This window comes from Phyllobates terribilis, unplaced genomic scaffold (assembly GCF_046119375.1).
Source record: "Phyllobates terribilis strain yellow unplaced genomic scaffold, ASM4611937v1 Scaffold_4__5_contigs__length_816908805, whole genome shotgun sequence".
NCBI classification, from domain to species: domain Eukaryota; kingdom Metazoa; phylum Chordata; class Amphibia; order Anura; family Dendrobatidae; genus Phyllobates; species Phyllobates terribilis.
Window position 1 is genome coordinate 168,205,396 of NW_027362764.1, and position 26,580 is coordinate 168,231,975.

Sequence of the window (26,580 nt, forward strand, 5' to 3'; positions counted from 1 at the left end):
CCGATAAAATAAAAAGGCTTATACTTACCTCCTGTGTTGTTGCAGTTCCAGATGTGTCGGCACTCGCAGTCCCGGTGCTCTCGTGCAATTGTTGTGACACATGAGCCCTGCGCCCAATCAGCGCTGGTGTCACTGTCCCCACCTTTTGTCGAATTTGACATGAAAAGGAAGTCCAGGCTGCAGCTGATTTGGCTTCCTCATGTTTAATTTGTCCGAAGGCGGGGGCAGTGATGCCGACGCTGATTGGGCCCCAGGCTCATGTGTCATAACCGCATGGGGGCTCAGGGACAGCAAGCGCCGACATCGCGGGAACGGCACCAGCACGGGAGGGGAGTGTAAGCTTTTTTTAGTTTTTCGGGGCGAAGGAGTATGAGAAGGAGCTGTCCAAGTAGTGGACAACTACTTAAAGTTCCCGCTATGCGTTTTTGACACTGCATATTTTTGCTGCACAAGAAACGTAGAGTCTTACAGGTCTGACAAAGTTTTTTTTTTTTTTTAATTCATTCGAAAATGACATGCGGTACGTTATTGAAATCTGCAACATGTCACTTGCTGTTGCAGTTATTCTAAGATTTACAGGTGCATCTCACTAAACTAGAATATCATCAAAAAGTTAATTTATTTCCGTTCTTCAATACAAAAAGTGAAACTCATATATTATAGAGTCATTACTAACAGAGTGATCTGTTTCAAGTGTTTATTTCTGTTAATGTTGATGATTATGGCTTACAGCCAATGAAAACACAAAAGTCATTATCTCAGTACATTAGAATACTTTATAACAACAGCTTGAAAAATATTTTTAAAATCCGAAATGCTGGCCTACTGAAATGTATGTCCTCAATACTTGGTCGGGGCTCCTTTTGCATCAGTTACTGCATCAATGCAGCGTGGCATGGAGGCGATCAGCCTGTGGCACTGCTGAGGTGTTACGGAAGCCCAGGTTGCTTTGATAGCAGCCTTCAGCTCGTCTGCATTGTTGGGTCTGGTGTCTCTCATCTTCCTCTTCACAGTACCCCATAGATTCTCTATGGAGATAAGGTCAGGTGAGTTTGCTGGCCAATCAAGCACAGTGATACTATTGTTTGTAAACCAGGTATTGGTACTTTTGGCAGTGTGGACAGGTACCAAGTCCTGCTGGAGAATGAAATTTCCACCTCCAAAAAGCTTGTCGGCAGAGGGAAGCATGAAGTGCTCTAAAATTTTCTGGTACACGGCTGCGCTGACTTTGATCTTGATAAAGCACAGTGGACCTGCACCAGCAGATGACATGGCTCCCCAAACCATCACTGATTGTGGAAACTTCACACTAGACCTCAAACAGCTTAGCTTGTGGCCTCTCCACTCTTCTTCCAGACTCTGGGACCTTGATTTCCAAATTAAAACTGGAACTCTGGGACCTTGTGGAGTGTGTCAGTGACTTCCTTCTGGACATCTGTCAAGTCAGCAGTCTTCCCCATGATTGTGGAGCCTACTGAAACAGACTAAGGGACCTTTTTAAACTCTTAGGAAGCCTTTGCTCAGGCAGACCGCCCGTGTCCGATCGTGGCTCAGGCAGACCGCCCGTGTCCGATCGTGGCTCAGGCAGGCGGCCCGTGTCCGATCGTGGCTCAGGCAGGCGGCCCGTGTCCGATCGTGGCTCAGGCAGGCGGCCCGTGTCCGATCGTGGCTCAGGCAGGCGGCCCGTGTCCGATCGTGGCTCAGGCAGGCGGCCCGTGTCCGATCGTGGCTCAGGCAGGCGGCCCGTGTCCGATCGTGGCTCAGGCAGGCGGCCCGTGTCCGATCGTGGCTCAGGCAGGCGGCCCGTGTCCGATCGTGGCTCAGGCAGGCGGCCCGTGTCCGATCGTGGCTCAGGCAGGCGGCCCGTGTCCGATCGTGGCTCAGGCAGGCGGCCCGTGTCCGATCGTGGCTCAGGCAGGCGGCCCGTGTCCGATCGTGGCTCAGGCAGGCGGCCCGTGTCCGATCGTGGCTCAGGCAGGCGGCCCGTGTCCGATCGTGGCTCAGGCAGGCGGCCCGTGTCCTATTTTTTTTTTCTTCAGGGAATCAGACAGAACCCACAATACAACTGTAGAGTATAAAGATAGTCAAATTCACTCTTTGGGGGGAGGGGGGTTTCTGCCATATAGAGCTTGTAATATGGCCATAAGAACGTTGTCTACTGCTCCTCCAAAATTACAGAAGTCTGCATTATTTGGATATTATTACTATTATTTTTATCCCAGTAATTGGAGTGCTAGAAATCATCTGCAAATGCAATATTCACGCTGTGAAGCCTTAGCCATAATTAGATTTTTCTAAATATAAAGTTAGTTGGAGAACCTCTTTAAATAGGTGTAGTAAGTTTGGTAAGAAGACTTGTTGCTCAGTGCGTCGCTGTATTACCCCTGGGTGCTTGTAAAAGTTCTTTTCTTAATTACTGTAGCTCAGAGCATGATTTTACCATTAATGAGTAAACACAGCCCCTCATTATATTTTATAGTACCTGAATAGTTTGTAGCGCACTTGGATACTGTCCAGTGCCATTTCTGACTCTTGAAAACTACAAGATATTCAGCCTCTCACTGCCAGCGGCACTTGTACCATGGGGCTCCTTGGCCTTGTGCCCTCTGTCAGGATGACTGTGCCACTCATTTATTTATTGTGGGCATGGTCTATTTGTAATGAAAGCTAAATGAAATCACTTGTGTGTATCACATAGGCTTCATGGGTGAATGAAAGTTCTAGGTTAAACACACAGAAGCAACTCAGTAGTGGTCATATTTGCTTGTCGCCATAACATGATAACCCACTATTATCGTGCTGGTTCTTCTTTGTTTGTTTTTTTTACTACTAAAACCAGTTTTACCCATTAAAGTATGAGCTCAACAAGATGTCAGGGGGTGTCCTGTGGTCGCCATAAATTGATGGACATAAGTGACAGGCAATATATGAAAATTTAAAATAAAAAATATATATATTATAGCACTGCAGTCTCGCAGCGCTGGGGTCATGGGTTCAAATCCCACCAAGGACAACATCTGCAAGGAGTTTGTATGTTGTTTGTGTGGGTTTTGCAGTTTTTGTTGCGTCTTTTGTTGTGTTTTTTTGACCACCCATTACTTTCCATGGGTGAAAAAAATGCAGCAAATACGCAGCAGAAACACAGGTGCGTTTTCTGCTGCCGATACGCTGAAAGAAGTGACATGCTCTACTTTCCAAATACTCAAGCAAGGCAGAAAATACCTAGCAAACAAAAAGCAACGTGTGAACAGAGTATTCTGGTTTCTGGACTTTGCTGGTACTGCAAAAGGCAGCTGAAATCCTAAAAATCTGCTGCAAAATAAGCAGCAAAACACAACGTGTGTGAACATAGCCTTAGTTAGATAAAAATTGTAAAATAAATAAATAAAATTTTTTCCATTCTTTGCTGTTAGGGTTGTGGTAGCGGTTAGGGTTAGAATTTTTTCAAAAGGAAAAAAAAATGACGTTTTGATGACTAATGTTAAGCACAAGTGCCCACTACTTTTTGCATCGGGTGCTGGGGTATACACAGAGTATTGCGGGTGCTCGAGTCCCCACCCCACATGTTTTGTGGCTAATATACAGCCCAAAAAAAAAACCATGCGGGGATTGCCTGCCATACACGGGCTATCGCTGCGTGATTTTTTTGGGGGGTATGAAACAGCCGCTAAGCTTGCGGGGCTGGGACTCTAGCATGTCACTCGAGCACCCCCAATACTCTGTGCATACCCGAGCACCCGATGCAAACTCAAGTAGTGAGCACTTGCGTTCAACACTAATGACAACATATTCAACCTAAGGTTTTCAAATTCTGTGTCGTACCTCTGGATTCGAAATTCTCACTACCCTTGATAAAATCCTTGAGGGGTGTAGTTTCTAATATGGGGTAGGGTTTCCACTATTTAGACTCATCCGGGGCTCTCCAAAAGCTACATGGCATCCGCTCTCGATTCCTGCCAATTTTGTATTCAAAAAGTCAAACTACGCTCCTTCCCTTCCGAGACCTGCTCTGCGCCCAAACAGTTGTTTTCCCCCACATATGGGGTATGTGCGTGCTCTGGAGAAATTTCTCAACAAATATTGTGGTCCATTTTATCTTTTTACCCTTGTGAAAATAAAAAAAAAAAATCAGGGTCTGAAGTAAAATTTTTGTGAAAAAAGTTAAATGTTAATTTTTTTTTCCACGTTGCTTCAGTTCCTGTGAAGCACGTGAAGGGTTAATAAACTTCTTGAATGTGGTTTTGAGCACCTTGAGGGGTGACGTCTTTAGAATGGTGTCACTTTGGGGTATTTTCTGTCATATAGACCCCTCAAAGTCACTTAAAATGTGATGTGGTCCCTTAAAAAAAAATTAATAAAAAATAGTTTTGTAACTTTTGGTAGAAACATAAGAAATCACTGGTCAAAGTTTAACCATTATAACTTCATAACTCAAAAAAAAGTTTAAATAATTATGCTGATGTAAGGTAGACATGTGGGAAATGTTGTTTATGAACTATTTTATGTGACATATCTCTCTGATTTAAGGGCATTACGAATTCAAAGTTTGAAAATTGCAATATTTTTGCCAAATTTCTGTTTTTCTCACAAACGCAAGTGATATCGAATAAATTTTACCAGTATCATGAAGTACAATATGTCACGAAAAATATTCTCCGAATCAGCGGGATCCGTTGAAGCGTTCAAGAGTTATTACCTCATAAAGTGACAGTGGTCAGAATTGTAAAAATTTGGTCTGGTCATTAAGGACATAATTGGCTCTGTCACTAAGAGGTTAATTTGTGGACTGTGTAACATTACTGGACATATATTTACACCTTATGAACATGATCATTTAGTGGCCATCACATACTGTACTGTCGTGAACATGCAGATGGCTCACTAACCCCAACAGATCTCCAGTCTGAAACTCCAGTGGATCCTGTTCATCACTCAGAGATTTTCCTATACTTTTATAAATCTCGTTACAAAATAACAAACACTTCGAAAGTGCTCATTATGGATTTGTCGCAACGTTCTTCTCATCTGTGCATTGTATCAGACCATGTCTCCAGGTTGTGCGTGACCAAGTCTATACCAGTGGTGGTCTCTCACAACCCAACTCCTTGTCTATAGTGTGGTCTTCATCTAATGTCTTTTATCCTTTAATGTGTCTCGGTCTGTAAATACGTTGTTTTCTTGAATTGTAGGGATTGCTTCAAGCCTCTGACATCCTAAAAGCTGAAAGTGAAGAAGTAAAGAAGGCGTGTAAAGAAATGTCTTCAAAAATCCTGCAGCTTGAAGAAGACCTTATGACTGTGACTCAGAAAGCCATTGAAAAGGAAACTGAATTAGATAGGTAAAGCGTTGTGTTCAGTGCATGTGTGTCCTAGTCTGGAAGTTAATAGATAACCATACAGTAACCGAATAGAAGGCGCTGTGCATGTTTGACACCATATCCGGTCGAATGGGTTATCTGAACCAGTGCAAAGGAAAAATGGAGTAGTTTTCCTCCAGTGAATATTCTGCTTTTACATTTTCAAAGGCCATAAAAAGTGGCATCTCATCTTACAGGCAATTACTCCACTTCTCCTTTGCACCAGTTTTGATAATTGTCCACTAATGTTCTAGGTTGTGCACAATGCAGATGACTGTAGGGTGAGACATGATATGATAGGGTTGATATCGGTATTCAGTGTTGACATAGATTCTTAAATAAGATCACTTGTAATGGCTTTTAGCAGCCGGTATGATCCTAGATGAATGCATGTGCAGTGCCACTGACAGGCGTAGAAGAAGCCGCCAACGACTGTAAAGTCTGTCATCTAATAGGCTGTCAACTGAAAAACTGAACATAGATGTCCACCAGTAAGAGTGCATGGAAGGTTGAGTAACTGAAAAGAGATGAGAGGTAATCCTAGGGCCACAGTAAAGAGACAGCAAGTAATGGATTTTTTTTTATCCTTTACATTTTTTTTTCACGTTGAATGCATTTTTGGGTACTATGGTATAGCGACTTGCTTGGCTGTATGCAGAGATAGACACAGGACACTGTCTCTTTAAATTTTGGGTTAGTTTATTAGGCGTCATAATCTACCCTGGAGTTCATAAAGAAAAAACACAGCCCATACGGCTAAAAATGTCAGAACAAAATACAAAGTTGCAGCACAGTCTATATATCGGCCGGGGTCCGGCCACTCAGGATTAGGCACACACGGGTCAGTACAACATGAGCACGCTCCTCTCTGGAGCAGATTTCTCCAAACACTGACCACACCTGAGTGTAAAGGCTGGCTATTTAAAGCCCAGACCACTCCCTGGATTGGAGATATGGTGGAGGACGTCCCGCCCTGCACTTTGCCAGCGACTAAAAACATTTCCTTGTAAACCTGGGCCGTTAACACTCTCTGCACTTAATGTGCAGGAGAAATGTCCATGTTTCACATCACTGAGGGTAACAGCCTCGGTGAAACATATCTCCGTTCCGACACACTACCAGTGACTTTCACACAGTACATGGCAGCATGCGCTGTGGGTGTGTTTTTTTACTATTGTAGGGAAAAGAAGTTTAAATAGAAAAATATTTGAGTAAAAAAAAAAAGCACCACTCAAAGCCACCTGAAAACTGTGTATGAATGAGTGTGTGGTTGTTGTGTTTTGTTTTGTTTTATAATGGATTATTTCTGGCTGAAAATCAACAAAAAATGGTTTTAAAAATTTCTTTTTTTTCCCCCCAAATCTTGTGTTTTTTGGTGCAGTTTTTGTATGTGGCTCTTTTTATGCTTCAATTGATTCAGTAGTCAAATTTGGAACTGTTTGAGAAAAATATGGCTATGTAGGTCATAGGAAGCTGAATAAAATGATGCCTTGATTATCTGCGATCCAATGTCTTATTCCAGGGAAATCCATATTTTTCTCAGCATGTAAATTAGATGTTAAGATCTATGAACTGGATATGGATCTCTCTGAGAATCTGCCTCCAGAGCTTATTGTAAATGAAAGGGGGTGGTTACAGGTGTGAGACATGTAGATCAGGAGTGCGGGCTGTCAGTCATTACATGTCTCACACTGCTAATGCCCTCTTACATTTAAAATAAGCCCTGGAAGCAGATTCTCAGGGAGATCTGTGTACGGCCCATAGATCTTAACAGCTCATTTACATATTGAAAAATGAGGATTACTCTGGAATAAGAAATCAGATCGCAGATATCAAGGTATCATTTTATTCACTTTCTATGACCTATATGCCCACATATACGGCTTAGGAGGGTTGATCCCATTGACAGATGCCATTTAAGTCCACTGTGCTTAGTTGATCGGTCCATTTTTTTATTTTAGTTGTTAAATAAAAAAAAACAACCTTTATCTCATTTTCAGCATAAAATATAAACTCAAGAAAATAAAGTTAGAGAGAGAACAACTGGAATTTCAGCTAAAGAATGAGAAGGATGAGAAGGAGTTGTATAAGGTAAGGAGAACTTATGGATACAGTATGGCCGAGGGCTGACATAACCGATTGATAAGTGCAGATCATGTCCATTTACTATGGCTGAGCACATCTGAGGAGCTTATTGATGAAGGAAAACTGACCACACACTCTCTCTCTCACACACTCTCTCTCTCACACACTCTCTCACACACTCTCTCTCTCACACACTCTCTCTCTCTCACACACTCTCTCTCTCACACACTCTCTCTCTCACGCACTCTCTCTCTCACGCACTCTCTCTCTCACGCACTCTCTCTCTCACGCACTCTCTCTCTCACGCACTCTCTCTCTCACGCACTCTCTCTCTCACGCACTCTCTCTCTCACGCACTCTCTCTCTCACGCACTCTCTCTCTCACACACTCTCTCTCACACACTCTCTCTCACACACTCTCTCTCACACACTCTCTCTCACACACTCTCTCTCACACACTCTCTCTCACACACTCTCTCACACACTCTCTCTCACACACTCTCTCTCACACACTCTCTCTCACACACTCTCTCTCACACACTCTCTCTCACACACTCTCTCTCACACACTCTCTCACACACTCTCTCTCACACACTCTCTCTCACACACTCTCTCTCACACACTCTCTCTCACACACTCTCTCTCACACACTCTCTCTCACACACTCTCTCTCACACACTCTCTCTCACACACTCTCTCTCACACACTCTGTCTCACACACTCTGTCTCACACACTCTGTCTCACACACTCTGTCTCACACACTCTGTCTCACACACTCTGTCTCACACACTCTGTCTCACACACTCTGTCTCACACACTCTGTCTCACACACTCACACTGTGCTGCATCTACATGTTCTCATCACACGTAATATTTAACAGATATTGTGGTTATAAAGTCACTTTTTGTGTATTTGCCACCTTGCATTTATTGCATTTATGGTTTGGTGCCGTCTGTCTACAAAAACGCCACAGTTAAATTGCAAAAAATATTTTCACCAATAGAAACCTATAAAACAATAGGTCGTGACCTAAAATTAAGAGGTGAAAGGTTTATATTAACAATGAGATCTTCACTCTGCGCACAAAGTGAGAGGCACATATGGAACAAGTTACCCTTGGAGACAGCGAGCTTTGGATCCTTCTTGTGTGAATTGAACAATAGCCTTGTTTCTTTTGTCAGAAAAAGCACAAAGTTGGAGAATGTTTTATGCTCTTGGGGTGGAGCTGGCTTCCGAAAAGGAATTTCAGTTTAAAACCTCAACAATAATTATGGGTTGAATTATGTAACCTTGGCTAGAAAATTATTTCTCTTTTTGTTGTTGTTTGCTTGTGGGATTATTTTTCTGCTTGAGAAAATACATATTAGGTTAGCTAGTCTCACCATAATCTGGACAGCGCAAGAGTCAGAAATGCCAGGAAACCAGTATAAGATGGTGTGGAAGTTACAATCTAGGTGTTTATTTCCATTCTTTACATGTTGTCCATAAATGTCTCAAACTAGATGGATTGTACTGATATAAAGCTCCTGTATACTTTGGCTGTGACGACTTCGGCACTAAAATAGCAGCCGTTATTTGTGTGGCATGAAATAACTTAATTGGCACTTCCTAGGCTACAATAAAGTATTAATTTCACTTAAGTAAAATAGTTCTTTTTAATAGATAATAGAGGAATTATAATACATTTTTTTTTTATAGAACAGAATTGCACAATAGGAGGAACAAACTGGATAAGAGAAAAATACACCAATTATGCCATTATAAGCCAGCAATATTGTATATACAGAATAAGCTAGGATAGTGTACGGAATAGACATTTTGTAAAACTGGTAGAAAATGTTTTCTTCGCCCATGTGCTACCCATTTTGCTCCCTCTCACTATCTTTTCTCTTCCATTCTCCCCTTTCTTATTCTTCCTTTTCACTCTCTCCCCCCTTTTTCTCTCCCCTTAGTTTCTTCTCTCCCCATTTTACCACATCCCTCTTCTTATCTTCTTTCTTACGTTACTTAATCACCATTTTTTTTTCTCCCTCGCTCACTCTTTTAACTTGCGTCTCTTGCAACGCCCCCGTTCCTCCCTCGCGACGCCCCCCCGCGCCTACCTCGCGACTCCTCCTCTCCCCCTCTTTGCTCTGCCCCCTCGCGCCTCCCTCGCGACGCTCCCCCCTCTCTTTGCTCTGCCCCCTCTCCTCCCCTCTCTTTGCTCTGCCCCTTCTCCCCCACCTCTTTGCTCTGCCCCCTCCCCCCCTTTCTCTTTGCTCTGCCCCCTCTCCCCCCCCCTCTTTGCTCTGCCCCCTCTCCCCCCCCTCTTTGCTCTGCCCCCTCTCCCCCCCCTCTCTTTGCTCTGCCCCCTCTCCCCCTCTCTCTTTGCTCTGCCCCCTCTCCCCCTCTCTCTTTGCTCTCCCCCCTCTCTTTGCTCTGCCCCCTCTCCCCCCCTCTTTGCTCTGCCCCCTCTCCCCCCTCTCTTTGCTCTGCCCCCTCCCCCCTCTCTTTGCTCTGCCCCCTCTCCCCCCTCTCTTTGCTCACCCCCCTCTCTTTGCTCACCCCCCTCTCTTTGCTCTGCCCCCTCTCTTTGCTCTCCCCTCTCTTTGCTCTGCCCCCTCTCTTTGCTCTGCCCCCTCTCTTTGCTCTCCCCTCTCTCTTTGCTCTGCCCCCTCTCCCCTCCCCTCTTTCTTTGCTCTGCCCTCTCTCCCACCCTTTCTCCCCCCTCTCTCTTTGCTCTGCCCCCTCCCCCCTCTCTCTTTGCTCTGCCCTCTCCCCCCCTCTCTCTTTGCTCTGCCCCCTCTCCCCCCTCTCTCTTTGCTCTGCCCCCTCTCCCCCCCTCTCTCTTTGCTCTGCCCTCTCTCCCACCCTTTCTCCCCCCTCTTTGCTCTGCCCCCTCTCCCCCCCCTCTCTCTTTGCTCTGCCCCCTCTCCCCCCCTCTCTCTTTGCTCTGCCCCCTCTCCCCCCCTCTCTTTGCTCTGCCCCCTCTCCCCCCCCTCTCTTTGCTCTGCCCCCTCTCCCCCCCCTCTCTTTGCTCTGCCCCCTCTCCCCCCTCTCTCTTTGCTCTGCCCCCTCTCCCCCCTCTCTCTTTGCTCTGCCCCCTCCCCCCTCTCTTTGCTCTGCCCCCTCTCCCCCCCTCTCTCTTTGCTCTGCCCCCTCTCCCCCCCTCTCTCTTTGCTCTGCCCCCTCTCCCCCCCTCTCTCTTTGCTCTGCCCCCTCTCCCCCCCCTCTCTCTTTGCTCTGCCCCCTCTCCCCCCCCTCTCTCTTTGCTCTGCCCCCTCTCCCCCTCTCTCTTTGCTCTGCCCCCTCTCCCCCCCCCTCTCTCTTTGCTCTGCCCCCTCTCCCCCCCTCTCTCTTTGCTCTGCCCCCTCCCCCCCTCTCTCTTTGCTCTGCTCCCTCTCCCCCCTCTCTCTTTGCTCTGCTCCCTCTCCCCCCCTCTCTTTGCTCTGCTCCCCTCCCCCCCTCTCTCTTTGCTCTGCCCCCTCTCTCTTTGCTCTGCCCCCTCTCTCTTTGCTCTGCCCCCTCTCTCTTTGCTCTGCCCCCTCTCTCTTTGCTCTGCCCCCTCTCTCTTTGCTCTGCCCCCTCTCTCTTTGCTCTGCCCCCTCTCCCCCCTCTCTCTTTGCTCTGCCCCCTCTCCCCCCCTCTCTCTTTGCTCTGCCCCCTCCCCCCCCTCTCTCTTTGCTCTGCCCCCTCCCCCCCTCTCTCTTTGCTCTGCTCCCCTCCCCCCTCTCTCTTTGCTCTGCTCCCCCCCCTCTCTTTGCTCTGCCCCCTCTCCCCCCCCTCTCTCTTTGCTCTGCCCCCTCTCCCCCCCCTCTCTCTTTGCTCTGCCCCCTCTCCCCCCTCTCTCTTTGCTCTGCCCCCTCTCCCCCCCTCTCTCTTTGCTCTGCCCCCTCTCCCCCCCCTCTCTTTGCTCTGCCCCCTCCCCCCCCTCTCTCTTTGCTCTGCCCCCCCTCCCCCCCTCTCTCTTTGCTCTGCCCCCTCCCCCCCCTCTCTCTTTGCTCTGCCCCCTCCCCCCCCTCTCTCTTTGCTCTGCCCCCTCCCCCCCTCTCTCTTTGCTCTGCCCCCTCCCCCCCTCTCTCTTTGCTCTGCCCCCTCTCCCCCCTCTCTCTTTGCTCTGCCCCCCTCCCCCCTCTCTCTTTGCTCTGCCCCCCCCCTCTCTTTGCTCTGCCCCCTCTCCCCCCCCTCTCTCTTTGCTCTGCCCCCTCTCCCCTCCCCTCTTTCTTTGCTCTGCCCCCTCTCCCCTCCCCTCTTTCTTTGCTCTGCCCCCTCTCCCCTCCCCTCTTTCTTTGCTCTGCCCCCTCTCCCCTCCCCTCTTTCTTTGCTCTGCCCTCTCTCCCACCCTTTCTCCCCCCTCTCTCTTTGCTCTGCCCCCTCTCCCCCCCTCTCTTTGCTCTGCCCCCTCTCCCCCCCTCTCTCTGCTCTGCCCCCTCTCTCTTTGCTCTGCCCCCTCTCCCCCCCTCTCTTTGCTCTGCCCCCTCTCCCCCCCTCTCTCTGCTCTGCCCCCTCTCTCTTTGCTCTGCCCCCTCTCCCCCCCTCTCTCTGCTCTGCCCCCTCTCTTTGCTCTGCCCCCTCTCCCCCCCCTCTCTCTTTGCTCTGCCCCCTCTCCCCTCCCCTCTTTCTTTGCTCTGCCCCCTCTCCCCTCCCCTCTTTCTTTGCTCTGCCCCCTCTCCCCCCCTCTCTCTGCTCTGCCCCCTCTCTCTTTGCTCTGCCCCCTCTCCCCCCTCTCTCTTTGCTCTGCCCCCTCTCCCCCCCTCTCTCTTTGCTCTGCCCCCTCTCCCCCCCCTCTCTTTGCTCTGCCCCCTCTCTCTTTGCTCTGCCCCCTCTCCCCCCTCTCTCTTTGCTCTGCCCCCTCTCCCCCCCCCTCTCTTTGCTCTGCCCCCTCCCCCCTCTCTCTTTGCTCTGCCCCCTCCCCCCTCTCTCTTTGCTCTGCCCCCTCCCCCCCTCTCTCTTTGCTCTGCCCCCTCTCACCTCCCCTCTTTCTTTGCTCTGCCCTCTCTCCCACCCTTTCTCCCCCCTCTCTTTGCTCTGCCCCCTCTCCCCCCCTCTCTTTGCTCTGCCCCCTCTCCCCCCCTCTCTTTGCTCTGCCCCCTCTCCCCCCTCTCTCTTTGCTCTGCCCCCTCTCCCCCCCTCTCTCTTTGCTCTGCCCTCTCTCCCACCCTTTCTCCCCCCTCTCTCTTTGCTCTGCTCCCCCCCCTCTCTCTTTGCTCTGCTCCCCTCCCCCCCCCTCTTTGCTCTGCCCCCTCTCCCCCCCTCTCTCTTTGCTCTGCTCCCCTCCCCCCTCTCTCTTTGCTCTGCCCCCTCTCCCCCCCCTCTCTTTGCTCTGCCCCCTCTCCCCCCCCCTCTCTTTGCTCTGCCCCCTCTCCCCCCCCTCTCTTTGCTCTGCCCCCTCTCCCCCCCCCTCTCTCTTTGCTCTGCCCCCTCCCCCCCCCCCTCTCTTTGCTCTGCTCCTTCACTCTTGCTTTTTTTCCTATCTTTTCTTTCTAGCTCTACAATTATTTGAGTAGTCTTCTTGTAATGCAGTCTTATTTTTGCGAAAATTAATGTAACATTGCCCTTTTTATAGGTTCATCTGAAGAATACTGAAATTGAGAACACAAAGCTACTGTCAGAGGTACAGACATTAAGAAATTTAGATTCTGGTAAAGAAAATCTAATTGCTCACTACAAAGAGGAGCTCAGCCAAATGAAGCTGTGTCTGTCTGACAAAGAGAAACTGTGTGCGGAACTACTCCAAAATGCCTCCGAGAAGGTGAGAACTAAGGCTTCATGCACATGAGTGACAGCTCGGTACAACCTCTATATTGGGAGTATTACTACAGCCCTGCTAGATTTCTGTGCAGCTTTATTGTACTGTGCATATGTATTTGTCCATGTCAGAATCACTTAGATCCTAACAATCAGTCATTTTTTCTGCTTCTCATGAATGGACTGTTCACTTCCCAATATTTCTTACTACTTGATATGTGCATTGTTGACTGATAAACATTGAGTCACTTCACCTGTCAGCTTCCTGCTGCAGTCATTTTCTTTTTTGATCTTTTTCTTTTCCCTGTTTTCCAAGAGCCATAATTTAAAGCCCCACATCAGTGTTTGTTTGTTTTTTAGTAATTTCACCACCACTAGAGTGAGTAATGCATGTTCCCTGCCCCCTAGTAAAATACTTACCAGTCGCTGTCTTCTGCTGTTCCCGGCGCTGATCACATTCCACCGCCATCAGAGTTAACGGTCACAAGCTGACAATGTAAGTCTATGAGAGCCTCGTTCTGGCTTGCGTAACTAGAGTCCGATGGGTCCCAGCGCAAAATTTGGACCTGGGCCTCACCCATTCCCCTTTGCCCCGCATGTTGGTCAGATGTATGGTCTCTTGTAGCGTTCTAAATCCTATAAGGGCATACTTGTTGCCTCCCCCCAGTATGTAGTAATGTCCCTCATCCTAGCCCCATCCTGATAGAGATATATTTGTATAAATATCCTTATATTGTGACCTCCGGCAACCAATGGAGTGATCTATCAGGTCAAATATTGCAGACGACCATAGTGTCGCCGATAACAGAAGAATGTACGTGCTAATCTATATTTGCATTATTGTATATTTTTTGTTGCGCTTTGTAATTATGGTATCCTGAAATAACTTGCATAAAACGCAATATATAAAACTTGTAGAAGCAACATCAAGTCCTGTCCATGGTATTGTATATTTTATGAATGTAAGACTCCGCTTCCCCTCTGATGAGTGAGGTTTGTCTTGCTGTATCGTTACTTGCTGTATCGCTGCTTTTCGCAAACTATACTTTGAATTTTTTATGTATTTTATTCTGTACTTCCCAGGAAGATATTGGCTTTTTAAAACAACAGCTTCGTAAGACTGAGGATGACCATCAGGCCAGCAGACAGGAGGCTTCCTTAATGTCCAGGGAGCTTAGTGATGCAGTAAATATACGTGATAAAACTATGGCTGACCTTCATACATCTCGCCTCGAGACTGAGAGCGTGAAGAAGCAACTTGCCACCGCCTTGTCTGAGCTCAGCCTGCGTGATAGGCAATCATCCTCTAACAGTGTCTCAAGAAAGGATCAGGTAAGGTATTAAACAACCTAAATCAGGGTGCAGTGTTTCCTTCACATGTACCAATATGTGTGAATACCTCGCCCCCAGAGGCCAGAATGTAAATGTCTGTGAGAGAAGCACTAACTCTCATGTATTTGCTCTGCAGAACCATGCGCTCAGTTCTTGCTGTCTTTAGGATAGCCTATGACTTGGAGTAAAGGGACAGACTCCAGATTGCTGTACACAGCCGATCCCTCAGCGTACTGCATGCTAGGATGACATAGAGAACCAGCAGCCTATATGACGTGCTCTTGGGTCAACAAGGGCTATTTAAAATGAAGCCATTTATATTATTGCAGAACACGCAGTGTAGATTTGGTGCAGGTTATCCGTTTGGAAGATCTGAATCATAGTGTAGTACCAGCGAGGGAAATCAGATTGTAAAATTCTCAGCTGCATGTTACTGAAATTTTCTATACCTAAATTGATTTGTGGTGCAGATTTATATATACCTAGCCAATCCTTTCATTGCAGAGTTCACTTTTTGCAAAATCTACGCCATGGTCTGTGGTAAAAAACACTTGTAACAGATTCACTGCAGATTTTCCACAGCAAATTTGTAAGAAAACATGCTTGCCTTACATGTGCATTTCACCCATTATTTCCATCATATAAATGAGTATTGTTGGATAGTGTAAATACAAGCAATTTTGCAATCTGCTGTATAATATATTTTTTAGCCGTTTTTGAGATATTAACACTTTTCTTTAGTTTACGGCTTGTTGCCTTGGAGATCGACCACCTCTGTTAAACCGCAGAACATGTGCAGTGCTTACAATCTCTTTTCTATTGAGCTTGTAAGTACAGCTTTTAACCTTGTCAAGATTACTTGATGGCACGGTTACCTCCTAATACCAATCAGCCTGGTGCTTACAAGTTCAGCAAAAGAGGTGATTGGTCATCAAGGCAACAAGCTGTAAACAAAAGAAAAGTGTGAAAATTAGCAGCTGCTCTTGAGATAGCAACAACCAGTACATTTCAGAAGGTCTTGTTCTTCTTCAGGAGTACTCCCCTTCCCCGACTTGCTGCTTTGCAGGTGGTGGTGAGCTTCCGAAGATTGACCGTTTGGGTTGGCGGCATTGTTCCGTTGCTGTTCTGAACTGAGCACTCTCTTATACAGCTCGGAGTGGCAGCTTTGCCTCTGCAGCAAAGAAGGGCAGGGGGAGTGAGGCTGGTCGGATCCCGTGACCAGCCGGCTTTAAAGCAGCACAAACAGGCTCTAAAGCATAAAGCCGGCAAGTGACGCCCATTCCTTACCTAGGTAACCGACTACCCTGAGACCGCCGGGTGGTCTGTAACCTAGGCAATGAGCGGTACGCTATAGATTTAAAAATCCATCTATTCTTGAGAACAGAGAGGATTTTTCATAAGCTGTAATTTGCAAAGTTATTTGCTTTAAAGCACTTTGCACTTTTAACCATTTAACGGGAACCTGTCATGTCATTTGTATCATATAAACTGTCCCCGGGTCATAATTAATGATGCAATGTGTATCACTAACATTCTTTTTTTCATGAAAATCTACGCTATAATGATATGTCAAAACCACTTTTATATAGTTATATCTTTCTTGCTCATTCAGTCATAGGGGTGTTCTTCACTGCATTCAGTCATGGTGGTCAGCGCCCACGCCATTTGATTTCTGTCCCAGTGATTGCGGCGATAGATTTGTTAGACAAATCTATATAAAGTGGTTTTGACATATGATTACAGTGCACATTGCATCACTAATTATGACCTGGGGACACTTGCAGCAAAATCTTGGATTGTGTCCTATTAGCACCTCCACTATGTGTATAATTCTTTCCTAGAACCCTTCATCACCATAGAATTAATACAGAAATTCAGTGAATTCCCCAAAACTACAATACTCCTGTTTAATGTAAAATCTCATGTTGCTTTTTATCTTTAGGACGCGGAAAGCTGTAGAGTTGAGCAGGAACTTCGTAAGGAAGTTGAAGATCTGAAACTCAGGCTACAAATGGCTGCCGACCACTATAAAGAAAAATTTAAAGAATGTCAGAAACTTCAGAAACAAGTCACAAAACTCACAGACCAGCTTGTACGTACCTGATTATTATTATTCTTGTGACTAATATAATTGATATAGCCTTTTAAGAGCAAGAAACATTTATATTTCTGTTACTGAGGAGTACAAAATATGTACACTGCTCAAAAAAATAAAGGTAACATTTAAACAATATAACTCCAAGTAAATCACACTTCTGTGAAATCAAACTGTCCACTTAGGAAGCAACACTGATTGACAATCAATTTCACATGCTGTTGTGCAAATGGAATAGACAATAGATGGAAATTATTGGCAATTATCAAGCCACCCTCAATAAAGGAGTGGTTCTGCAGGTGGGGACCACAGACCACATCTCGGTACCAATGCTTTCTGGCTGATGATTTGGTCACTTTTTAATGTTTGTTGTGCTTTCACATTCGTGGTAGCATGAGACGGACTCTACAACCCACAGAAGTTGCTCAGGTAGTGCAGCTCATCCTGGATGGCACATCAATGCGAGCTGTGGCAAGAAGGTTTGCTGTTTCTGTCAGCGTAGTGTCCAGAGGCTGGATGCTCTACCAGGAGACAGGCCAGTACACTAGGAGACGTGGAGGGGGCCGTAGGAGGGCAACAACCCAGCAGCAGGACTGCTACCTCTGCCTTTGTGCAAGGGGGAACAGGAGGAGCACTGCCAGAGCCCTGCAAAATGACCTCCCAGCAGGCCACAAATGTGCTTGTGTCTGCACAAACGGTTAGAAACCGACTCCATGAGGGCCTGATGTCCACAGATGGGGGTTGTGCTCACAGCCCAACACTGTGCAGGACGCTTGGCATTTGCCACAGAACCCCAGGATTGGCAAAGTCGCCACTGGCGCCCTGTGCTCTTCACAGATGAAAGCAGGTTCACACTGAGCACATGTGACAGACGTGACAGACTCTGGAGACGCTGTGGAGAGCGATCCGCTGCCTGCAACATCCTTCAGCATGACGGGTTTGGCAGTGGGTCAGTAATGGTGTGGGGTGGCATTTCTTTGGAGGGCCGCACAGCCCTCCATGTGCTCGCCAGAGGTAGCCTGACTGCCATTAGGTACCGAGATGAGATCCTCAGACCCCTTGTGAGACCATATTGCTGGTGTGGTTGGCCCTGGGTTCCTCCTAATGCAGGACAATGCCAGACCCCATGTGGCTGAAGTACTTCAGCAGTTCCTGCAAGATGAAGGTATTGAAGCTATGGACTGTCCCGCCCGTTCCCCAGACCTGAATCCGATTGAGCACATCTGGGACATCATGTCTAGCTCCATCCACCAACGTCACGTTGCTCCACAGACTGTCCAGGAGTTGGCGGATGCTTTAGTCCAGGTCTGGGAGGAGATCCCACAGGAGACCATCCGCAACCTCATCAGGAGCATGCCCAGGCGTTGTAGGGAGGTCATACAGGCACATGGAGGCCACACACAATACTGAGACTCATTTTGACTTGTTTTAAGGACATTAAATCAAAGTTGGATCAGCCTGTAGTGGATTTTTCCATTTTAATTTGGAGGTGACTCCAAATCCAGGCCTCCATTGGTTAATAAATTTGATTTCCATTGATTATTTTTGTGTGATTTTTGTTGTTACCACATTCAAATTTGTACAGAACACAGTATTCAATGAGAATATTTCATTCATTCAGATCTAGGATGTGTTATTTGAGTGTTCCCTTTATTTTTTTGAGCAGTGTAGTTCTTAAAACCGTTCCACCTTTGTCAATGTATGTTATCTTTATTAACATGAAGTCTCACATAGTGTCCTGATGGGCTGGAGCCTCTCATGAACATGGTCTCTTCCACAGACCATCCGTACCTGTAACAAGGTTCACTAAGTAGTAGAGTGTTCTTTTAAAGGTTACCGTACAGCAAGCAACAAATAGAAAGCAAAAACGTGTACTACTGTTTTTTACTTTACTTTCTTCTTTTTTTTTTTTTTTTGCTGGATCCACTTTTCATGTGACTTAGTAGTACACAATATGTCAGGCGCCGGTGTTTGGAGTGTGCATAGATGCTGTGCCCACACCATACCTGGAATAAGCTGGCTGTGATATGCAGCTGGTATCTTGCTGTAACAGCAGTGACCAGAGTTTGCTCAGAGTGCTGCTGATAAACCACTTAAATGCCACAGTCTATCTCTGACAGCTGTATTTTTGTGGGTTGATCCCCCTTCACCCATCGAACCCCTGCAATGTGATTCTGCAGGGCAGATGTAGTGTTATGGCAGCCAAAAGTCTCCTGAAGTCCCCCACAGATACCATCTTTGTCCTACTGTTGGGCTTCATAGGAGAACATCATTTTGCTTATATGTTGCAAAACAGTGGTATTGCATTTTATGAAGGAGCAATGAGTTGATCACAGGTTCAAGACGTCGCAGCGGTCAAAAGATAAACCTGTTTTTTTTTCCCCGTCAATAATATATATATATATATCGGTGAAGAAATGAAAAAATGATGGCTCTTGGAAGAAGGGGAGGAAAGAAATGGAAACACTAAAATGAAAAACTACTCGGTCATGAAGGAGTTAGAGGTTGACCAGGATTTGGGGACTGCTTTGTCAGAAACTGCTCAGAGTTTTTCCATGGGGAGTGTCTGAATTGCAGCTCGGTCTCTCCCAACTGAATTAGAGCTGATCTTCAGTACCAGATACAACTCGTGGACATGGCGGCACTTTCTAACTCTTGGCATCAACTTATAAATTCATTCATTACCCCAACATATTGCAGGCTTCTTTTCCCCCCTTTTTTCCCTTTTTCAGTAAGTGCTGCCATCTTTTGTATGTGACAAACAGGACTGGTCATTTATGCAATCTGATTCTTCATTTGTAACATGAAATGTTCTGAATACATCTGCCACACTTTGATTTTTTATTTTTTCCCCGGATCAGAAGGCTTCAGAAGGTCAGCAGAAGTCAGGAGATCTGTATGTGTATTGTGAGGCATCAGCTGCGGATATCCCAAATTTTACTCCACCAGGTAGGTTAGGCTTCATGCGCACATCATGTCAATGACCATCTTTTCATCACTTTAATAATAGTTTTTCATACTTTTTTTTTTTTCTGTCTGCTTTTACCGTTGGTATGTCACACATGCTTCTTGTATGCAAAAAAAAAAAATTGATGTTTCCTAAGCTTCTCTTGGCAACCATAAAAACGGACAGCACTACTATACAGCATGGATGGCTGTCCTTATTGTTTTGGTTTTTTTTGTGCGGACCAATTCACTTGAATGGGTGAGTTATTTCCACAAATTGCCAGATTTTGAAAGTTTTCGTCTCCGAATCGCTCCCAATATTGCTTGACGAAGAGGTACAAAACTGGCACTAATATTTTCAGTTTTACATAACTATGTGATCTTGGGTAATCCTGCATTTATCTGTCCTCCACAGTGAGTCCATTTTCTTCTCATTCTGTATCTGAATTTGTCATCAAAGAACAAGTGGCTGATATGAACAAGGAAATAGCTGAGAAAACCGAGAAGTATCGGAAGTACAAACAAATGTTAGCAGTAAGTAGCTAACCATCGGATATGGCTAGTGAAGTAACTTAATCTTATAAACCAAACGATAAAATAACGCCTTAATGATGAGCACCATATAGGTAGAGCGAGTGTATGGAGCAGGCTCCGCAACCCCTTTCCCGACAGATGAAAGCTCCACTTGCTGCTGTTAACTTGTTAAATACCGCTGTCAGCGGTATTTATAGTGCATGTTCCACTGGAGCGTCCTTCTAAGCATTGTTTTCCCCTTCCACGTGATTTGTGGGTGCCGATAGGTTGCCAAGTCAGCCAGGTATATTTTTTCCTTTCAGAAAAAATACACTTTAAAGATCCCAATGGGGACCATGGCCAGAGACTAGATTAGTCCAGTGCCGCCCCGGCCAGCTTTCCCCAGTGCTGCTAGTATTTATTAATGGGTCTCTCACTCCGAGAGAGACCGGTCAATAATCTGCAGTGGGTGTGTCAGCACGCCATGCAAAAAAACACATCCTCACACAGATCCATCCTCTGAAAAACAAAAAAGTTACAGGTCTTGGAATATGGTGACATAAGCATATAATTTTTTTTTTAAACACTTTTCTGAGTTTTTTTTCACCACTTAAATAAAAAAAAAAAATCTTCTAATTTGGTATCGCCATAATCATACTGACCTAGAGAATTATATTGCCAGGTCATTTCTACGGCAGAAAAAAAACTATTACAGGTTTTTTTTACGTTTGTTTTTTTTTTATTTGCAATTTCACTGCACTAGTGATTTTTTACTTGTTTCCCAGTACATCTCACAGTAAAACGGATGGTGTTATTTAAAAGTACAAATCCTTCCACAAAAAAAAGAAGCCCTCATATGGCTTTTTTGGCTGAAAAAAAAAGTTATGCCTCTTGGAGGAAGGAGGGGTGGGGGGGGAGACAAAAGCACAGAAACGAAAGATCGTCTGTTCTTAAAGGGGTTAAAGATGATCAATCTCCAAAATGTATTTATGTGTTTGACATTTTAGCATATTGTGTTAAATCTACTTCACTTCATGTGAAAAGTTAAAAACTTCAGGACTTTATAAGATTGTGATGTGCAGTGCCTTTTGTGCTGCCTTTTCTTCCTAATTTAGTGACCGGAGGTGATCATTGTCTGCTAGGCTTCATGTACAGTGAAGCTGCGCCTGCTCGTTTGTACAATGCTAGTTCACCATACCTTCTCCTCACTTCACCTGTTTACACTGCAAAGTCTGCCTGCTTGAAACATCGCAGAGGCTGCTGTAATCACAGGATTGTAGCTAAGTTTAATGGCCCCATTCAGATGACCATAATATGGCCACATTTTACCTTCCGTATTACAGAGCAAAGAGTGTTGCTACTGCGGGTCCAATGACCTGAACTAGCTGCATCAGAACGTCTTATATTCTTTATTATTTTCCTGCTCTCCTAGGAAGAAAAGGCAAGGTGCACTGCGTACGCTGATGATGTCGCGAAGATGGAGCTAAAGTGGAAGGAACAACTGAAAATTAATGAAAGTATCAAACTGCAGCTGGCAGTCCATGAGGATCAGTATAAGGTAGGCAGAAACAGGGTCAGCATAGATTTAGGCAGATACCAGTGTGTAACTTAAATCTAGGTACACATTATACAGTACAACCCAAAAGTTTGGACACATTTAAAGATTTTTCTGTATTTTCATGACTTTGAAAATTGTACATTCACACTGAAGGCATCAAAACTATGAATTAACACATGTGGAATTATATACTTAACAAAAAAGTGTGAAACAACTGAAAATATGTCTTATATTCTAGGTTCTTCAAAGTAGCCACCTTTTGCTTTGATGACTGCTTTGCACACTCTTGGCATTCTCTTGATGAGCTTCAAGAGGTAGTCACCGGAAATGGTTTTCACTTCACAGGTGTGCCCTGTCAGGTTTAATAAGTGGGATTTCTTGCCTTAAAAATGGGGTTGGGACCATCAGTTGTGTTGTGCAGAAGTCTGGTGGATACACAGCTGATAGTCCTACTGAGTAGACTGTTAGAATTTGTATTATGGCAAGAAAAAAGCAGCTAAGTAAAGAAAAATGAGTGGCCATCATTACTTTAAGAAATGAAGGTCAGTCAGTCTGAAAAATTGGGAAAACTTTGAATGTGTCCCCAAGTGCAGTTGCTAAAACCATCAAGTGCTACAAAGAAACTGGCTCACATGAGGACCGCCCCAGGAAAGGAAGACCAAGAGTCACCTCTGCTTCTGAGGATAAGTTTATCCGAGTCACCAGCCTCAAAAATCGCAGGTTAAGAACAGCTCAGATTAGAGACCAGGTCAATGCCACACAGAGTTCTAGCAGCAGACACATCTCTACAACAACTGTTAAGAGGAGACTTTGTGCAGCAGGCCTTCATGGTAAAATAGCTGCTGGGAAACCACTGCTAAGGACAGGCAACAAGCAGAAGAGACTTGTTTGGGCTAAAGACCACAAGGAATGGACATTAGACCAGTGGAAATCTGTGCTTTGGTCTGATGAGTCCAAATTTGAGATCTTTGGTTGCAACCACCGTGTCTTTGTGCGACAAAGAAAAGGTGAACGGATGGACTCTACATGCCTGGTTCCCACCGTGAAGCATGGAGAAGGAGGTGTGATGGTGTGGGGGTGCTTTGCTGGTGACACTGTAGGGGATTTATTCAAAATTGAAGGCATACTGAACCAGCATGGCTACCACAGCATCTTGCAGCGGCATGCTATTCCATCCAGTTTGCGTTTAGATGGACCATCATTTATTTTTCAACAGGATAATGACCCCAAACACACCTCCAGGCTGTGTAAGGGCTATTTGACCAAGAAAGAGAGTGATGGGGTGCTACGCCAGATGACCTGGCCTCCACAGTCACCAGACCTGAACCCAATCGAGATGGTTTGGGGTGAGCCGGACCGCAGAGTGAAGGCAAAAGGGCCAACAAGTGCTAAGCATCTCTGGGAACTCCTTCAAGATTGTTGGAAGACCATTTCCGGTGACTACCTCTTGAAGCTCATCAAGAGAATGCCAAGAGTGCGCAAAGCAGTCATCAAAGCAAAAGGTGGCTACTTTGAAGAACCTAGAATGTAAGACATATTTTCAGTTGTTTCACACTTTTTTGTTAAGTATATAATTCCACATGTGTTAATTCATAGTTTTGATGCCTTCAGTGTGAATGTACAATTTTCAAAGTCATGAAAATACAGAAAAATCTTTAAATGAGGTGTGTCCAAACTTTTGGTCTGTACTGTATCTGTGCCCAAGAGTGGTCACAGTCATGCTGGATGCCAAGGCATCCTTCCAGCATAGAGACCCACTGTAAATAAGCTTCTATCTCTTGGTATACGTTTCTTTGCATTAGCCATCTGTTGATCTGTATAGGAAAGTTCAGAAAACTGCTCCTTCATATACAAACACTTTGCAAAAGAACAGACGTCTGTCCTCTGTCTAGTGAATGGGGGCCCTTCCAACATTGCAGTATATGTGCAGATAAGTTCCCGTATACTGTAGGCTTAGTGCACAGAATTAATCAGTCTCTTTGTGCTGGAAAGTATTTCCATTTCTAAATTGATTGTCAGGCTCTCGTGTGTATTAACCTGAATGCATGGGCTGCAATTAAAGTGTTGTAAAGGACATTTGCCATATTTAAGAGGAACCAACTTTTTTTTTGCAGCATTTATGACTGATTTAAAAAAAAAAAAAATGCATTAGTGGGATGTTACCAGTCCACACTTAGTGGTTCCCAAATTTCTGATGAGCTTGTAGTTACTGGCGTGTGTGAATGATGCCATAATGTGGTAGAAAGAGAGACTTGTGACTAGGACACACTGTTTTGAGCCAAATCTGTTGTGCAGTGACCTTCTTGCTACTGATAATTCTGCCACAATGTATTGTCAGCCAGTGATAAAAGGCAGCATCTGTGATACACTGAATGTTCCCCACATAGCACAAGTATTAGGGGACGTTAATGTGGCCGATCTGCAAAAGATAAATATGTTCGGCTTGTCGGAGCACAATGTAATGCAGCACTGGGGGGATATTTTGTGCCTTTATGCTTCAGACGTGACTACTTATGAGGCTGCTCAGTTAAAGGTGAGGAATGTTTCACGTGATCACAGCCGCCCCCTAAGACCTGTGAAATAGAAGCCTTTTCCCTGTAGAGTACATGCCCTCCCCTGCTTTTCTGAGTGACTCTGATACCTTTATCCTATAATTCGGCTATGTGTACTGTGTAATGGACAGTGTCTGGACTCCGATGTAGCAGTGAATAAAGAAGCGGTGCGCACACTTGTGTATGTACAAGCCTCATACATAAGTAACTGAACACGTTTGATGTCCACATTTTTCTGTTTTGGTTGAAGCAAAGGTCTTACACGGCAGAGCTGTAATTGTATTAGAACAGAGGTGCAGATTTATCAATGTACTTATACCAGAAAATAGCCAAAAATGTATATAGGATGTTATAGGAGTTGTCCCTGATCAGCAGAAAAATGTGGGGAAGGCAAATGGGAAAAGCAACATTACTTAACAATTTCCTCTGCTACTCCCCACTGATCTTTGTTTACTCGTCTGCTGCAACATCCTGTCGACACAGGACAGCTGCAGCCAATCATTGTCTTAAGCAGTCTGACAGGTGAGACCAGTTATTGGCTGCAAGGGTCACCTGTCAAAGGGATGTCAACACTGCAGCCTGGTGGACAAAAATCTTGAAGTAGCAAAGGGTTAAACTGAGCCATTTTTGGTTTTTGCAGCCAAGCCCCATTTTTCAATTCTGACATGTCACTTTATGTGGCTATAACTCTGGAATTCTTCAACTTATTGATTCTGTCTAATGGTAAATTTAAGATGATATGTTTTGAGGGTGTTTTTTTATGAAAATATCTGTTAATTTTTCTAGACTTTTATCAAATTCCAATTTTCAATCTTTGAATGCTTATAACCTTAAACCTGATAGTCACACCACAGAAAAAAGTTAATAACATTTACCATATGTAATTATCAAATGTCCTTTTATTTTATTAGAATGGAAGAAGGTTTACTAGTTTAGCAGCAAATTTTCAGTTTTTGCAAGAAAATGTAAAAATCATATATTTTTTTTTTTTTATACGGACATTTTGAACTGACTTTGAGGGTCCTATATATTGGAAAACCCCCAAAGTGATGATACCAGTTTAACAACTTCACCCAAAACTGCTAGTAGGAAAATGTGTTAACTAGTGATGATCGAGTATGAATCGCTAACCCTTTTGGGCGAGCACGCTCGGCTGCTTGCCGAGTATTTTGGCGTGCTCATCATTTCTGTTACTGTCGCCGCGGCTGCAAGTGTCACGGCCTGTCGAACAGTCGATCCCTGCATGTGTCACAGCTGTCTAACAGCCGTGACACTTGCAGAAGTCGCGACAGTAACAGAAATGTCAAGCACGCCAAAATGCTCGGCAAGCACCCGAAAAGGGTTAACGGTTCATACTCGATCATCACTAGTGTTAATCCTTCAGGTGCTTCACTGGAATTAATGCAAAGTGGAATGAAAAAATGACTAAAGTAAGTTTTTCCACTGAAATATTGCTTTTGATTATTGCTATTGATTTTCCAATTTGTAATAGTAAAAAATGGACGCCACAATTTATTATGAAGTTTCTCTCAAACGCAGTAGTATCCCACTTGGCTCTTAAGTGAACCGATTTTGGATGCTATACTGCTTAAGGAATTCATCTAGGGGTGTACGGAGTATGTAAACCCACAGGTGCCTCATTGGCTCATGAAAATAAAGAATTTTATATTTTTCCCATTAAACTGTTAAATTAACTAACTTTTTCATTTTCACAAAGGGATGTTAGGTAAAATGGAACCCACAATTTGGTACACAATTTCTCCCGAACACGGGGATGTCCCATGTGTCACCAGAAGCTAATGGTTGGCCTAACATCAGGACTTAGAAGCAGGGCTGTGTAGTCGGTAAGCCAAACATTAGACTCCTCAATTCCCGGACTCCCGACTCCACAGCTCGGCCTCACTACTGAGCGTGTACATAAAGTGCAGCACAGATTCATCTCACTGCCTCACTACTGAGCATGTACATAAAGTGCAGCACAGATTCATCTCACTGCCTCACTACTGAGCGTGTACATAAAGTGCAGCACAGATTCCTCTCACTGCCTCACTACTGAGCATGTACATAAAGTGCAGCACAGATTCATCTCACTGCCTCACTACTGAGCATGTACATAAAGTGCAGCACAGATTCATCTCACTGCCTCACTACTGAGCGTGTACATAAAGTGCAGCACAGATTCATCTCACTGCCTCACTCCTGAGCATGTACATAAAGTGCAGCACAGATTCATCTCACTGCCTCACTACTGAGCGTGTACATAAAGTGCAGCACAGGTTCATCTCACTGCCTCACTACTGAGCGTGTACATAAAGTGTAGCACAGGTTCATCTCACTGCCTCACTACTGAGCGTGTACATAAAGTGCAGCACAGATTCATCTCACTACTGAGCATGTACATAAAGTGCAGCACA

The 26,580-nt window shown here is 45.1% G+C and overlaps 1 protein-coding gene across 2 annotated transcripts in view; it reads left to right on the forward strand.

Moving 5' to 3' along the window:
* TAX1BP1 (Tax1 binding protein 1) overlaps nt 1–26,580 on the forward strand; it is a 115,019-nt gene that overhangs the window by 64,634 nt on the left and 23,805 nt on the right. The window contains exons 6-13 of one of the 2 annotated variants that reach the window (XM_073677912.1): nt 5,190–5,338; nt 7,357–7,447; nt 12,989–13,174; nt 14,254–14,502; nt 16,445–16,594; nt 19,462–19,546; nt 19,959–20,077; nt 21,489–21,614. In XM_073677912.1, coding sequence (XP_073534013.1) covers nt 5,190–5,338; nt 7,357–7,447; nt 12,989–13,174; nt 14,254–14,502; nt 16,445–16,594; nt 19,462–19,546; nt 19,959–20,077; nt 21,489–21,614 — 1,155 coding nt within the window. Of the gene's footprint in view, nt 1–5,189; nt 5,339–7,356; nt 7,448–12,988; nt 13,175–14,253; nt 14,503–16,444; nt 16,595–19,458; nt 19,547–19,958; nt 20,078–21,488; nt 21,615–26,580 lie in introns of both variants that reach the window. The other variant, XM_073677911.1, reaches the window with a different exon arrangement.